This window comes from Xenopus laevis, chromosome 1L, assembly GCF_017654675.1.
Source record: "Xenopus laevis strain J_2021 chromosome 1L, Xenopus_laevis_v10.1, whole genome shotgun sequence".
NCBI classification, from domain to species: Eukaryota; Metazoa; Chordata; class Amphibia; order Anura; family Pipidae; genus Xenopus; species Xenopus laevis.
The window spans coordinates 64,603,896-64,616,426 of NC_054371.1; the positions used below are offsets into that span (position 1 = coordinate 64,603,896).

The window sequence follows — 12,531 nt, forward strand, 5'->3', positions numbered from 1 at the left end:
CTGATATTATACTTAGATTTTCTTAATAAATGCTGTATTTTTAAGTTTTAGGCAAATCAAAAAAAGTTCTTTCATGATAACCAAACATAAAAAGGCAGTACAGGTATGGATCCGTTATCCGGAAACCCATTATCCAGAAAGCTTCTTCCATATACTATATTTTGGCCAAATAAGCTAATTCTTTTAAAATGATTAATTTTTTCCAGTAATAATAAAACAGTAGCTTGTACTTGATCCAAACTAAGAAATAATCCTTATTGGAAGTAAAACCCATCTATTAGGTTTATTTAATATTTACATGATTTTCTAGTAGACAAAATATCAAGATCTATATTACAGAAACATCCATTATCTGGAAAACCCCTGGTCCCAAACATTCTGGATAACAGGTCCCATACCTGTACAAAAATCTTGGTGTTCACTTGGCAATTTACTATGGTGCTTTTATTATAATAAGCAACGGAGTGATTTTTTTTTTCTGTTTCATTTTAGCTGCAGGAAGCTGTCCAAAGGAAGCTTGAAGGTGCACGGTCTCCCCAAAATGGAGAACAGCAAAATGGGATTTGTGATGGGAGATTCTCTCCATCTGCTAAACGCCGAAGGAAGGAGGTGCCTGGAATGGACACTCTTAACAATCTTTCCAACATGCCACTACCTTCAGTCTCCCCTCTACACCAGCTCGATATTAAGCCTCATATACAGAATAGTGGGATTAATTCTGGTGGTTTGGAAGATATAAGTAAGAATGGTGGTCAGCATGATATAAAACTTGCAGTTAATGGTTCCAGCGATCTGGAGGAAAGTCTCAATATACTCCAAAGCAAAGACATGAAGCAAGAGCCTCTGGATGATGCTTCTGTAATAGACACTTCAGAAACATCTCTATCTAACCAAAACAAACTTTTCTCTGACATCAACTTAAATGACCAGGAATGGCAGGAGTTGATAGATGAGCTTGCAAACACGGTTCCGGAAGATGACATACAGGACTTGTTCAATGAAGACTTTGAGGAGAAAAAAGAACTTGATTTTCCCAGGCCTTCTGCCCAAACCCCACTTCCACAAGAAATTGCCAGTGTAAAGAGTGATCCATCTCACTCTCCCTTTCCCAGTGTTTCAATAGGCTCTCCTCAAGTAAGGCCATCCTCATCTGGTCCTTCTTTTTCTAACGTGTCTTCTGTATCTAGCATACCTTCTGTTTCTAGTGCTCCATCCACCTTAATGCTTGCTGGTTCACCGGCAAGTTATGTTGTTCAGTCCCCACAAACACCTACACAACCCCATACTCCCGGTCAGCCATCATCAAGATCTGGAAATGGTTATGCTATGAACTCCTCTTCTAATTCAGGGAGCGGGTCTGTAAACCTCCCAAGTGCTGATTTATCTCCAGCTGAGCAACTAAAACAAATGGCAGCACAACAGCAGCAGAGAGCAAAACTGATACAACAAAAACAGCAACAGCACACAAACCAGCCTTCCAACTGGTCACCTGTGCGGCCTCCATCTAGTCCATATGGAGGGGCATATGGGACGGAAAAACCAAACAGCCCTATGATGTACCCCCAAGTGTTTAACAATCAACCTCCAATTGTTTCTTCAATGGCAAACAATCCTCCCAAAACCACCATGAACAACTACCTCCCTCAAAGCCACATGAACATGGCAAACCAGCAGACAAACAATCTGGGTACAAATTCTATTGGCAAGCCTTCTAATATGCTTAGTTATGGTAATACAAAACCACTGTCACATTTTAGTGCTGAGATGAGTCAGAGGATGACTCCCCCTCTAGCCGGCCAAAACAAGACCTCGCTTATACCATACATACAACAGCAGCAACCAATGCAACAACAGATGAGCCATTTAAGTGAGGAGCAGAAACGTTTGCTTATTATGAAGCAGAAGGGGCTCATGAACCAATCAATGGGATATCCTTCTCTTTCAGCACATGCACAGGTATGCCGCCACATTTTATTTTTATTTCTCTGTATTCTATGATGTGTTTTCAACTGCATTTTCAGCCTAGTGTAAACACCTGGACAATTGCAGGCATAGCAGGACTCCTTTGCACCTCTTTCACAGTAGAGGGGGAAAAGCTGACCATAGATGTGTGGATTTTAGCCTCATATCTGACGAACGATCGCAAATCTTCTAACCTGCAATTTACCATTCAGATTAAATACAGTAGTAAAAGAACAAATCAGACAATGTTCTGGCCATGTAGCAATTGTTCAAAAGTTATGGCTGACAAATAGTAGTGATAGTCACCCATTAATATTGTCAGATAGGCATACACGCAGAGATATTATTGTTAGCCGACAGAAATCTTCTAACCTGTCAGATTGACTAAACAGCCAATCATCATAGTACAAAAAAATGTTGGGACAATCCACACATGGTCCAAAAATCGCACAAAACAAATTTGTTTTTGCGTCTATGTCCAGCTTAACATATGCATTGCCACTAGATGAGAGAAAATATAGATGCTCGCACTATATGTATGCTGTTTTGCCAAGCAAGATGAGGCCCAATCTAATCCAGAGACTAGATGTTACTACCCAGAGGCTGGCACCCTGTATTCCACAGAAGTTCCATCTGTTCCCAAAAATGTGAAGATCAGTAGTTCCTACTTATTCTGCTATGGCACTTTTCCTTGAACCTGCTTACAAAAGCTTTTTTGTATGGGTAGAAATTCAGCATCACATTATACAATGTACACTATGCCCTACAAAAAAATACCTCAATTTAAAGATAATTTTATTTATGTGGCTGTCTATATGGTACAGTATTAATTTTTGAAGACTGAAAGAGGTTGAGAAGGAAATAAATCATATTCAAGTAAAGTTAATTTCACTATTTTTGACAGTTAAAATAAAGCATAGCTTACTGACGGCACAGAAAGTGAAACCCACAATATTGCTCCTCCTTTTACAATCAATAGATTTAAAAATCATAATTAATACTCTTAGGGCAGAGACACACGTGAAGATTCAACGAGATTTAGTGGCCTGGCGACTAATCACCTCTTCTTTGGGCGACTAATCTCCCCCAAAAAGCCTTCCCGCTGGCTAGAATCTAAATCATCAGCGGGATGGCACTCGGAGCGCTTCATTTTCCAAAGTCGCCCGAACTTCCCCGGCGACTAAATCTCCCCAAATCATCGTGTGTGCCCGTGCCCTTAAAGTTACTTGGAGTTGCTTCTCAACTCACCTCATAGCAACAGTGCCCCGGGGTATCCCATTCCATTTATTTCACTTGCCCCTTCAGTTAATGGCAAGGCTGCAGATGTGTGGGTTTACTTGATGATTTACTGATAGAACACAATGTATTTACATCTTGTGCAGTTTAATTACTGTGCTAGCAGATAATTGAACAAATGAAAGATAGAGCTCGATGTTGATTAAGGCTGAGCAAAGACACAGACAACTTCCATTTAGCATTCAGGACATTGGGGGAGAAGTTGGAGGATGTGATACATTATAAGTGGTAGGCTGTGCAGAGAGAAGTTCACAAGTTATCTATGAACTTTAAGGGCAGAGACACACAGTCAGATTCGGGGAGATTAGTCACCCAGTGACAAATCTCCTCTTTTTTGTGGTGACTCCCCATACTGCTTTCCTCTGCCTTCCGCCAGCTAGAATGAAAATCGCAGGTGGGATAGCACTCGGAGCACTTTGTTTTCCGAAGTTACCTCACGAGGAAACTTCGGGTGACTTCGGAAAACGAATCGCTCCGAGTTCGGGGAGATAAGTCAGCCTGAAGAAGAGGAGATTTTTCACCAGGCAACTAATCTCCCCGAATTTGACCGTGTGTCTCTGCCCATAAAGTTCATGCATTGCTTGGATTGTAGTTGCACTACAGCTTTCAACTCCTTATTTGGATACTAAGATAATGACACAGGAGGCATTTAAATACTAAAACAAGCTCTTAGCCAGATATTGGTACTGTCAAGTTTGCATAAATATGGCCATGAATGCTGTCCATCTATACACCATGTCATCGGAAAACAACTACATGAACAAAGAGGTATTTGTGAGAGGTGCCGAAGGGGAAATTTGTAGGATGATGTAAGTAATGATAATAAGACAATTAAAGGTTTGTGCAGAGAAAAAGAGAAATGAAGTGAAATTCACAGCAAACAAGTTCTCAGTTCCTCTTTAACCATTGTGAAGCTATAAAGCTTTTAAGCCAAAGAGGAAATCAGACAAAGATGCAGTAGCAGAGGAGAGTAGAAGCCAGGCCACAGTTCCCATGAATCTTAGTGAGCAACTGTATGTAATGCTTGCTGGGCATTAGGAAAGCAGAGAAAACTATGATTAAGTACTGTATCATAAGCTTAAGAGGGTGATGTTGACCAGTGCTGTCCTTGCTTATCTGCTAACAGTATTAGACATCCCACATATTTGAGAGACAGATTATTAAACCAAAGATGTCATGCAAAGAAATCTATGGGGTCATACAAATCTGGCCCATGACAACCCTGGTACAGATCAGGAATGTCATTCCCTGTGGAAATGTGTACTTTACATTTATTCTATTGCATGTGGATTTAAAGTGGGCCTGTCACCCAGACACAAAAAGCTGTATAATAAAAGTCCTTTGCAAATTAAACATGAATTCCAAGATCTATTTTTTTATTAAAGCATTCATAGCTGAGTTTAAAACTCTCAGCTGTCAATCAAAAATTGTCTGCCCCTCCTCTAGGCATAGAGACAATCACTTTCACTTTCCATTCAGCACTTCCTGGATGTCACTGCTCTCCCCCACATTCCCCCGTTCACCGTTTAATTGTGTAGCCAGGGCATGTGGATGGACATCAGGTCCCCCATTCTGGTGCACAAGCAAGACTTTGGGATGATACAAGACTTGCCTTAATAACAATGTCCACAAAATGGCTCCTGCCTGCTTTCTATAATTATGAATTCCCAGACTGAAGGAAACAAGATTCACATCATGTATATAGTGTAATTAAAGTTCATTTTGCTTGACTAATATGATAAAATAGGATTTTGAATAATTTTTTTGGGTGACGGGTCCCCTTTAAGCACAGTGGATCAGGCTGTGAGAGGCTTATTAATCTAGGCATGGTGCAAAGTGCAAAAATATGGCACGCTTTTTTGCAGCTTACCTTTCACCTAATAAATGACTCCTATTTTTTTAATTTGTGGTTACATTCCTCCGGTTTACAGTGGTGAGTACATGAGAACATGTAAATCTGATCTATGTTTACATTTCTTTTATTTGGAGTCACTCAGCTAAATATAAGATAAACAATAAGGTCATTTCCATATTGCCTTTATAGCCAATATTGATGTTGAAAATCTCATTCAGCACTTGGATATTAAACCAGTCTCTACAAGGCTTGCGTATTAGACCTCATGTAGCGCCAGAGATAGAGCCTTTGTGTAACTTCAGTCTTCTAGCTGTTGTCAAGTTCTGAGTTAAAATGTTGGCACTTTGATATTCAATTACTGCAACAGGTTTGTGGCACTGACTTTGATAAATAGATTGCTATAAATATCAGCAACAAGTTATTTCTACTACTGAACTTAAATTCCTCAGCACTCATATTCCATTGGGACCTGGAACGTTACAATTTTGTATCATCTTTTCCTTCCTCCCTGTCATGCTTCCTTTCGACGGCTTTCTGTTCTGCTATTTACATTTAAATTTGAAGAAGGACAGTGGTCACAATCAAAGCACACATACACAGATGCTGTAGCACCCCTATAAACAGGTTTACAGACCACACATAATAACCATACATACTTTGACATATTCCTTTGTGTTCTTTTGCAATCGCTTACTCTCAAGTGAGGTATCATGGGATATCGTAAGGATGCTGCTCAATGCAGTGAGCACAAAAGGGAGGATGGAGGCAACCCTATGTAGGAGAATAGAATGATAGAATAAATGTCTGTCATTTCTATGCACTCAACTGAAAAGTTCTTTGTAATTCATTTTAGTTTAATAAATAGGATAAAAAAATGAAAGAATACAATTGGTTTAATTGTGCTGTGAATAAATATCTGCCATGCAACTTGCGGTTCCACTACACTGTATACCAACAGACTGCATTACAACTGGGGAAAAAGTCACCTGCTGACAAATCCATGCGCTGCATACTAATCACCATTGCCTGCTGCTGTAACAGCCCTGCTATATGACAACAATGCCTTGCTTTTTACCAGGTTCCCAGTTATACTTTGTTTCCTTAGGGGCAGACAGTAGTAGAATAGATATTTCTGCTTCTTATGGTTGTATTTAACCACTTACCTTCCACAGACTGTCCAATGTAAGTAACTGGCTGAGGACTGAGATTCTATATTTCTGGGTCGTGCTTTGTGTCATATCACGGGTTGCCTGGCTAAATGTGGCACAACAAGATCACAGAAGGGGTTAATTACACCACTCATTGCTTTCTAAAAATGATATTTCAGTACTTTCTGCCATTTATATTGTGAACATGTACAGTAAGGAAAAAAGTTTTTGTGATTTAATTTTTAGTGGTACTGTAATAAAATATGAAAGACGATGCATATAGGAATATTACATTTGCTTTCTGGACCGAATGCTTTGTCTTTATCATGGCATTATAATACTTTGTGGCCTGGGGAGCCCACCAGCTGAGCATTAGATTGGACCAGGACTTCCCCCTCCCCTGAATGAACAACTTAGTCGTCTGCATGATCCTGGCCTTAAAGGAGAAGCACAATATATTCTACTTGCCTCTGTATCTATATCCTTCTTCTTGCTCCAGAGGGACTGTCAGCACCATTCAATTCAGCGATCCTCTTGTATATGTTTTGGTAGTATCTTTTCATCATGACATGCCATATATGTTGCGAACAAACATGTGCTTGTGTACTTCTGACCTAATATTTTATAAATTTATGGCTAAATGTTGGAAACCCCAGTATTTTACTGTATCTATAAGCTTGATATAAACTAACGCAGGCAGCGACCTAATGTTGAATAGGGATGTAGCGAACGTCGGAAAAAAAGTTCGCGAACATATTCGCGAACTTGCGCAAAAATGCGAGCGGTTCGCGAACGGTTCGCGAACCCCATAGACTTCAATGGGAAGGCGAACTTTAACATCTAGAAAAGACATTTCTGGCCAGAAAAATGATTTTAAAGTTGTTTAAAGGGTGCAACGACTGGACAGTGGCATGCCAGAGGGGGATCAAGGGCAAAAATGTATCTGAAAAATCTGCCTGTGTGTGCTTGGAAGAGATAGTGTAGGGGGAGAGCTGTTAGTGATTTCAGGGACAGATGATAGTAAGTTTGCTGGCTAGTAATCTGCTTGATACTGCTCTGTATTGGAGGGACAGAAGTCTGCAGGGATTTGAGGGACATTTTAGCTTAGGTAGCTTTGCTGGCTAGTAATCTACTGTTCTCTTTAAACAACTGCCATACGTTGACCTTGTAGGCATTGTTTGCCCAGTTTTTTTGGACGCAGCCACTGAAGCACAGTTGCCATAAAAAATATGCCATATAAATGCTGAAAATAGTAATTTTTCGCCATACGTTGACCTTGTAGACATTGTTTGCCCAGTTTTTTTGGTTGCAGCCACTGAAGCACAGTTGCCAGAAAAAATATGCCATATAAATGCTGAAAATAGTCATTTTTTGCCATACGTTGACCTTGTAGGCATTGTTTGCCCAGTTTTTTTGGTCGCAGCCACTGAAGCACAGTTGCCAGAAAAAATATGCCATATAAATGCTGAAAATAGTAATTTTTTGCCATATACGTTGAGTCAACGTATGGCAAAAAATGACTATTTTCAGCATTTATATGGCATATTTTTTCTGGCCTCTGTGCTTCAGTGGCTGCGGCCAAAAAAACTGGGCAAACAATGCCTACAAGGTCAACGTATACACTACTACAGCGGTGGATACGGATTACGTAAAATATATGAATGCTGCTTGAAAAAAAGTAACTCAAGTGGTTTTTCTAGAGACGATAATATTATCAATATTTAGACAAAATGTGAACAAGCTCACACAGCTAGATGGCGGGTTGAAGAAAACACTGTGCAAATAATGCCTACAAGGTCAACGTATACACTACTACAGCGGTGGATACGGATTACGTAAAATATATTATGGCTGCTTGAAAAAAGTCACTCCGGTGTTTTTTCTGGAGACGGTAATATTATGGATATTTAGACAGAATGTGAACAAGGTCACACAGCTAGATGGCGGGTTGAAGAAAACAGTGTGCAAATAATGCCTACAAGGTCAACGTATACACTACTACAGCGGTGGATACGGATTACGTAAAATATATGAATGCTGCTTGAAAAAAGTCACTCCGGTGTTTTTTCTGGAGACGGTAATATTATGGATATTTAGACAGAATGTGAACAAGGTCACACAGCTAGATGGCGGGTTGAAGAAAACAATGTGCAAATAATGCCTACAAGGTCAACGTATACACTACTACAGCGGTGGATACGGATTACGTAAAATATATGAATGCTGCTTGAAAAAAGTCACTCCGGTGTTTTTTCTGGAGACGGTAATATTATGGATATTTAGACAGAATGTGAACAAGGTCACACAGCTAGATGGCGGGTTGAAGAAAACAGTGTGCAAATAATGCCTACAGGGCAAATAATGCCTAAAAGGTCAACTTATACACTACTACAGCGGTAGTAAAATAAAAAAAAGTAAAATAAAAAAAAAATTAATATTAAAAAAAAAAATTAAAGTTGGTGCTGCTGAACTACTAGGAGCAGCAGATTAGCACACCAGTCCCACTCCCCAACACTGCTAGACTAATAGCACTGGGCTCTTATAGTAGTAGTAGTAGTAGTAGTAAAACAACAAAAAAATAAATAAAAGCAGTCCTTACAAGGACTACTGTTATTGCAGCAGTCAGCAGATGAGATCAGAAGCAGGACAGCTGCCCACTGCAGCTACATACAGAGCACTGCAGTAGAAGGTAGATTACTAGCCAGCAAAGCTACCTAAGCTTAAATGTCCCTCAAACCCCTGCAGACTTCTGTCCCTCCAATAACAGAGCAGTATCAAAACGATTACTAGCCAGCAAACTTTCAACTGTCCCTGAAATCACTAACAGGCAGCAGCTCTCTCCCTACACTATCTCTTCAGCACACACAGGCAGAGTGAAAAAACGCTGCAGGGCTTCGGTTTTTATAGGGAAGGGGAGTGGTCCAGGGGAGAGCTTCCTGATTGGCTGCCATGTACCTGCTGGTCTGGGGTGAGAGGGCAAAAAAAAGCGCCAACAATGGCGAACCCAAAATGGCGAACGTCGCGCGACGTTCGCGAACTTCCGGCGAGCGCGAACACCCGATGTTCGCGCGAACAAGTTCGCCGGCGAACAGTTCGCGACATCTCTAATGTTGAACCTTAAAAGGATATTTGAATGATGAAGTCTGAAAATCTCTGTTTTATGGTTCTTATCTCTTTCCTACTGTGTGACCATGAGCTTACTTCTTGATTGTCTTCTGCTTTGCCTAATGTATTGCTGACTCTACCTGTCAGACTATTAATTGTGCCAGCTTTCTCACAATCTCCAGTACTATGAATCAGTGGCAACCTTTGCTTATGGTTATAGAGCTCAGATTAGATTAAAAATCTTTCACTGTTAAGGCTTGGGAAATACCATAGTAGATGAGGTCTAGGGGCGTAACTATAGAGGAAGCAGACCCCACAGTTGCAGGGGGCCCAGGGATCAGGGGGACTGTACTGTGGGGTCTGCTTCCTCTAGAGCTAAAAACCCCTCCTCTCCAGCCGCTCTGTTATCCTGAGGCGAGGAATGGGGGGCATGTCGGGTTTAAGTGGTCGGGTGGGAAGTGGGTGTGGTGGAGGTGGGGCATGGCTGGGGTAGAGGTAGGGACAGGAAGTAGGCGGGAGGATGGGGATCGGAGTGCGCTGGGCCCCTCTGAAGATTTTTTTACAGGGGGGCCTGGAGCCCTCTAGTTACTCCACTGATGAGGTCTCCTCAAAAAGTCAACTCTAGTTCATGCCATATAGCCTATGTCCTATTATGAAAACCTCTGTAAAAAAAATGAGGGGCTAGCTGTAATAAGGTTATATGGCTGTACTTACAAACATTTACACAGAGTCCACTGAGAAATTCTAGTATGAACCAGGACAAAACAAGAACAGTCATTAAAGTGTCAGTGCAGATTGCATATACTGTAGAAACCCCAAAATGCTATAAAGGCAAGATGGATTCTGATGCTATTAAGAATGAGTCTACACCAGGGGTCACCACGGGTCACCACCCTTTTCTACCCGTGAGCCATAAAAAAAAAATTGGAGAGTAACATAAGCATGCAAAAAAATCCTGAGAGTGGCAGATATGGCCTGTGATTGGCTAGTTGGTTACCCGTGTGGACTGGCAGTCTACAGGAATCTCTGTTTGGCAACAAAATCTGGTTTTAATGCAAACTTGCCTCCAAGCCAAGAATGACAAAATAACCACCTGCTTTAAGACCACTGTGATCAACATTCCCAAGCCACTAGTTGGGGATCACTGGTCTACAAAATCCCTATAATGCACAAAATATTTTCTTAGGCCGTGAAGGCTGTTGTATTTTGCATCTATAAACCCATTATTTTAAGAGAAAACTGATTTGTGTGTGAGGCTTTAGCAGTCTGTAAGCTCTGAAAGCTCTACCACTGGCATATGCTATTTTTATTTCCTTTAATTTACCAATTTACATCTTTATTTCCTTCAGATCTGATAATGAAATGAAGTATAGTTATATCAAACATGTTATTAATACCCTGTGGAGTTGATACATTTCCAATTACAGAATTAAACCTACACAATTTGTAGTACATAGAGTACAGGCCTCTAGTCCAACCCACTGTAACTGCAAACCTACTTAACCTTTGCTTTGTGGGTTTGCTTAACACAGCAGTTAACCCTGATAGGAGGGCTTTAAAAAAATATTTATGCATTGCACATGGTTCCATCCTGCCTTATAACTGTGTAGCAGGTTATTGGCTGATTTGGCTTTATATAAACATTGTGGAGAGAAGGTCAGGACCCTCCTATTAACATGTCAATGAGGATAGCTGGTGCTCTGAGCTTTCCTTCCACTACATGTGCGATGAGCCTCATTAATTACATTTAGAAAGAAAGGCTCACTGCTAGGGAAGGAAGGGGCGCATAAAAGCAGCCTTGGCTCTACGTGAATGGGAATAATTGGATGGTTGGCAGCATGTTAAATTGGTGGTCTATCCAAATACAAAGATCGTTGTTCAGTAAACATGAAACCAAATGATAACAAAAGGCAGGGTGGCTCACTTTCTGGAAGTCTAAATAGATTCAGCCGGCCGCAGGTTTTGAACAAATCTACGTCTTGCTTTCCATCATATTAAAGACTTGCTTCCTTTATTTTTGGCAAACAAAAGGCAAGCGTAATTGGTAGGAGAATGGGCGTTTGAGCAGTCCTGTATTATTTGATGCTGTGACCCCATTAGTCTGCTTTGACAATGCCTGACTTTTTTGTCTGTCGCACTGATTTCAGCTAAATCTTATTCTACTGTAGCAAAAAAAAAGGGAAGAAAAAGGACTTTATCCAGTTGGAATGGTTTGTATGAGGAAGTCTTGCATGACCATCTATAATTGTGATGGGACTCAGGTCAAATCAGATATCATGGGGCTCCATTATTGCTATAAAGTAAGAATTCCTTTGTATGGCCCTTCAGCTGCTTTAGTACCACCCAGCTTCAATTGCCTTGACCCATATTTGGCCATAGAATGCCTTAGTGGTATCTTATATGCTAATATGTTTATGTTTAATCAAGACTAAGTCCTCTAAAGTTATTATTGATCAATTGGCAAAAAATAAGAAAGTTAGTCCTTTGGGTCCCATTCCCTTTATGAATCATTGGTGGAACAAAAGGTCCAATTCAGGTGTCCCTGGAAGTGAGTTATCCGTAGATACAACAAGTTCTTATTAAAGTCATATTCAATCCTAGCTTTAGAACATTGACAAGTTGTTTAGTCTGAGATTCATATCCCTTGAAGGCCTGAGGGCACTGTATGGGGACCCCAAAAAGCCAGAATCTACTACAGGTATGGGACCTCATCCAGAATGCTTGAGGTCTGGGGTTTTCCAGATAATGGATTGCTATAATTTGGATCTTCATACCTTAAGTCTACTAGATAATCATGTAAACATTACATAAACCCAATAGGCTGGTTTTGCTTCCAGTAAGGATAAATTATATATCATCATGGATCAAGTACAAGGTACTGTTTTATTATTACAGAGAAAAAGGAAATTTTTTTAAAATTTTTTAATTATTTGGATAAAATGGAGTCTATGAAATATGGCCTTTCCATAATTTGGGAGATTTCTGGATAATGGGTTTCCGGATAACAGATTCCATACTTCAAGACATGCTGCTTTTTCCTTTCTTGGTTATGTTGGATTTACTATATGAAGAATTTCGTTTTCAGACAACTTAAGTTCTGTTCAGAAATGAAGTCTACCAGACGTTATATATGTTCAGAATGTAGTCATTTGTTTCTGTATGTGT

At 40.3% G+C, this 12,531-nt stretch overlaps 1 protein-coding gene across 2 annotated transcripts in view; it reads left to right on the forward strand.

The window, feature by feature from the left end:
• LOC108699635 (mastermind-like protein 3) overlaps positions 1-12,531 on the forward strand; it is a 224,784-nt gene that overhangs the window by 146,139 nt on the left and 66,114 nt on the right. For both annotated transcript variants that reach the window (XM_018231729.2, XM_041589817.1), the window contains exon 2: positions 493-1,956. In XM_018231729.2, coding sequence (XP_018087218.1) covers positions 493-1,956 — 1,464 coding nt within the window. The remainder of the gene's footprint in view (positions 1-492; positions 1,957-12,531) is intronic.